General features: G+C 50.0%; 1 protein-coding gene and 1 long non-coding RNA gene across 7 annotated transcripts in view; one reads left to right on the forward strand and one right to left on the reverse strand.

Annotated features, from left to right (window-relative positions):
* Window positions 1–3,778, forward strand: part of TSPAN32 (tetraspanin 32) — an 18,297-nt gene extending 14,519 nt beyond the window's left edge. For 3 of the 6 annotated variants that reach the window (XM_006141074.3, XM_006141075.3, XM_027774379.1), the window contains 2 exons: window positions 209–300; window positions 1,303–2,294. In XM_006141074.3, the coding sequence (XP_006141136.1) occupies window positions 209–300; window positions 1,303–1,378 (168 nt within the window). In that variant the 3' untranslated portion in view covers window positions 1,379–2,294. Of the gene's footprint in view, window positions 1–208; window positions 403–1,302; window positions 2,295–3,555 lie in introns of those variants that run through there. The other 3 variants (XR_003550474.1, XR_003550473.1, XR_003550475.1) reach the window with 3 other exon arrangements.
* The window catches only part of LOC102484374 (uncharacterized), a 48,918-nt gene continuing 46,772 nt past the window's right edge, over window positions 2,038–4,183 (reverse strand). Inside the window, exons 5-6 of the long non-coding RNA XR_333403.2 lie at window positions 3,062–3,213; window positions 2,038–2,171 (exon numbers count right to left, since the gene is read on the reverse strand). This is a non-coding gene — a long non-coding RNA (uncharacterized LOC102484374). The remainder of the gene's footprint in view (window positions 2,172–3,061; window positions 3,214–4,183) is intronic.

The following is a 4,183-nucleotide window of genomic DNA, read 5'->3' on the forward strand; positions in this document are numbered from 1 at the left end:
AGGAAGCTAGGAAGCAGGGGGGGTGGCTGCTTACCAGGGAGGTAGCCTGGGGGTAGACAGAGTCTGCCGGCTCCCCAAGATAGCTGGACTCCTTCCCAATGCCATAGAGTCCAGAAACTTCCTAGAGAGGGGTCACCCCACCCCAGAGTTGCTGCTGCTGCTGCTGGTGCAGCTGCTGATGAGGACAATTGGGGGGCTCCCTCCCCAGGTGTATGCGATACTTCTCAGCTCCTTCCTCTGGTTTGCCATCCACTCCGGCTGCAACTTGGACCGCAAAGGCAAATACTCCCTGACTCCACGGTAGGCACCCCACACTCACCCCTCTACTCCCTCCCTGAAGGAGGTCTCACAGCCCTGCAGAAGCAGAGCTCACCAGCCTGCAGATGCCCTTCTGCTGCAGAGGTATGTGTGTGTGTGTGTGTGTGTGTGTGTGTGGCGGCGGGGGGGCAGGGGGGACCCCTGACCAAGCGCTGAGGTTGGTATGCTAGAGGAAGTACTTAGGAAGTGACTGGCCATATCAGGGAGAGGTAATTGGAAAGTTACAAGACCATCGTGCACTGCACTCCATGGACCACACTGAGACACCTCCCTCCACTCAGTCCCAATGCCTGCCAAGGTCTGACACCAACACGGCGAGATGGATGCTTCTGGGGCTCCCAAACTAGGCCCCAGACCAGGGTTTCTGACCTTGAGGAACCCTAGGGAGAAAAAGGGACCTAGACCTAACAGCCAGAAAGTCCCCTGTGCTCTGGCCATCCTTGCTTGCCATCTCCACTCACTTCACCCACTTGTTCTTCCCCGGCCATCTGGGCCCCCTTGCTGCCAGACATCCTTCCTGGCCCCTCTACATTCTAAAACAGCCTCATGGTTCCTCTAGGATATTCTGCAACAACTCACAGTTCCCTCAAGAACATTCTGGGATGGGAACCAGCAGTTAGCGTAATGGCTATGTCGCTGGACTCCCCACGTAGTCGACCACGGTTCGCGTCCCGGACCCGGTGGCTTAAAACTCACGCCGGGCGCGTGTGCGTGCGTGCCCACCCAAGATCCCGAGAGGAGAATGGAGGAGAAGGGATTGCGGTGTGACCATCCCCCCTGGGGGGTGATTTCTTGTTTTCTGTCTCTATGTCTCTCTCTCTCTGTCTGGCGAGCACACGTGCCCTATATTGAAAACCTCTCAAAAAAAAAAAAAAAAAGAACATTCTGGAATGGTCTTCTAGGCCCCTCTAAAACATTCTAGAATAACTTTGCATCCCCTCTAGAACCTTCTGTAACAGCCTTATGGTTCTCTCTGTTCCTCAGAGCCCATGGCCACCAGCACCAGGAGCCCAGCCTCTTCAGACACTCGCAAGGGGGTATGAGCACTTCCACACTCTGAAGAAGATGCTCTTGATGACTGAGCCCAAGAGGATGTTCGGGTGGTCTTCAGCGGCCCCAGAACTGATGCTCTGCTTCAGCCCCCTTTCTGGCTGCCTGTCTGCCCACAGAGGTGAAGATGTTCCCGCCACCAGCCCTCCTGTGATTCTTATGGGGTAGATACGAGCTGTTTTCATCCACATTGAGGTGGGATGGGGAAGGGGGAGATAGGCTCCATTGAAAACAGATGGAAAGACACAGGGCAATCCACTGGATCCCTGGGAACAGGCTGGGGAATGAGGAAGCACAAAGAAAGGCAAGTGGCAGGGGCAGCACAGGGCCGCTGGGAAGTATGGGTAGGCATGCTGCCCTGAGGCCACCACTGCAAACCCCTGCACGTGTTTTATTTGCCGCATAACAAGCAGCACGGACTTAGTAACTTACAGCATCCCCGTTCCTCAACTCGTAGTTCTCTAGGTCAGAAGTTCTGGGGGCTCAGCTGGCCCCCTTCTCAGGTCTCATAAGACTGAAACCAAGGCATCAGGGGTGGGCTCCTGTCTTCAGGCTTTTGGGGAGAACCTGCTTCCAGGCCACTGAGCGCGTTGGAAGAATGTGTTTCTTGGAGTTGTAGTATGGATATTGCCGTTTCCTTGCCGGCCATCAGCCAGGGTTGCTTTCTGCTCCTAGAAGTCACTTCTTCCTGTGGCCCCTCCTATCGCCAAACCGGCGCTAGCATGCTGAGGTGACGTCTCTGACTTGTACCAGGCGGAGAAACCTCTCAGCTTGGAAGGACTCTAAGATTAGATGAGGCCTACCTGGGGACCAGCAGACGGCGTAGTGGTTACATCACACGGGCAACTGTGGTGCAAGTCCCGGACCCAGCGGCTTAAAATTCATGCCAGGTGTGTGTGCCTGTGTGCCCAAGATTCCGAGATGAAAGTGGAGGAGAAGGGTTTGTGGCATGGCCATCCTCCCAGGGGTAGTTTCTTGCTTTCTGTCTCTCTGTCTCTGTCTCTGTCTCTTCAGCAAGTATACACACCCCATAACAAAAAATCTCTCTCTTAAAAAATTAAAAATGAGATTAGGCCCCCCTGATTCATCTCTCTATCTGACAAAATCTTTTTTTTAAATGATAGTAAATTGTACATAATAGAAAGTTTACTGTCTTAACCATTTTTAAGTGTTGTTCTGTGGCATTAAATACATTCATACTGTTGTACAACCAAAACCACATCCATCTGCAGAACATTTCATCTTGCAAAATTGGAACTCTGTCCCCATTAACACTAACTCCCAATCCCTGTTCCGAAAGCCCCTGGATAGCCTATTCCAGTCTGTCTGCATGGAGTTGTCTAGGTAGTTCTAATAATATTAGTGGAATCAGATGACATTTGTCCTGTGACTGGCTAATTTTTCTGAGCATCAGTAGTGTCCTTAGGTCTATCTACATTGTAGCATGTGTCAATTTCTGAAGAAGAAATTAACCATGATCTCATAGTCATATATCCCAAAGATTAAGGCAGAACACTGACTGGATTGGTGGGAGAGGAACATTTCAGAAATTTTCAGGCCACCTTGGTGACTGTCTCTATGTGTCTATACAATTTGCCCACTTCTTTAGTGGGACACCAAGTTGGCCCAGAGCAGGCAGAGACCCCAATGTAGTTGACAGAGAGAAGGGAACGGGAACGTTGAGACCTCTTACCTTTCGTAGCTGCCCATCGGCTTGCCACATAGCTTTCACGAGGTTGTGCCTTGGGATGACACAAATGCCTGGATCTCAGCCATAATGTAGGCCATAGAGACTGACCATTTTCCACATTTGTCCAGCCCACAGGACATTGTACTGACAGGGGCCTGGAGAGGAGGAACAGGTTGTTTTGGTTATAAAAAAAAAAAAAAAAAAAAAAGAAAAGAGGCAGATGGGATCCTGCCTTCCATTCAGACAATAAAGAGGGATTCTCCCCAGATAAGAACCAGCCTCAGGACCAGCAGGACCAGTAATGGTTACTGAACTCCCATGTAGTTGACAGCGGTTCAAGTCTGGGACCCAGAGACTTAAAACTCAAGCTGGGTGCATGTGCATGTGTGCCCAAAGTCCCGAGAGGATAATGGGAGAGAAGGGATTGTGGTGTGGCCACAATCACCCACTGGATGATTTTTCATTTCCTGTCTCTCTTTCTCTCTCTGTCTCTCCAGCAAGCACACACATCCTATAGCAAAAATCTCTCAAAAAAAAAAAGGAAAAAAAAGAAGCCAGCCTATAGGAGGCAGCCACACACTATCTTCTTCCACACATACACTTCTAAAAGCAAGGATGCGCCTCCTTAATATATAAGATCTTCAGAAAGTTCATGGAACATGTGTATTATGAAAAATACTACCTTCAAGTTTTCTGCACCAAAGTAAATTCATACTTCAATTCCTATTTTCTCCACAAACTTTTTGGAAGTCCCCTTATAAAGCATAAGGTCTTATGCACAAAGGAAGATACCCCAAAGTCTTATGGGTTCCATGTCTGGTGACAGCCCAGGGTCTGTGGTAGTGGGCGTTCCTCCCCTGGTTCTGTTCTTATCATCTCACTATTTTGCCACCTATGAGGTAAATGTTGAAGACCACACCCACAACACATCCAATACATAATCACAGTGGAAACCGGGGAAGAGGTTATTCAAGTATGTGAGGGATTAGCAGATGGCGTAATGATTGTGTTGCTGCAGTTCCACATCGCGGACTGTGTTTCGCGTCCAGACAGGTGGCATGCATGCACAAAATCCCGAGAGGAGAATGGAGGAGAGAGGATTGTGATGTGGACATCTGCCCGGGG

The sequence above is a fragment of the Tupaia chinensis genome, unplaced genomic scaffold (assembly GCF_000334495.1).
Source record: "Tupaia chinensis unplaced genomic scaffold, TupChi_1.0 Scaffold000047_1, whole genome shotgun sequence".
NCBI classification, from domain to species: Eukaryota; Metazoa; Chordata; class Mammalia; order Scandentia; family Tupaiidae; genus Tupaia; species Tupaia belangeri.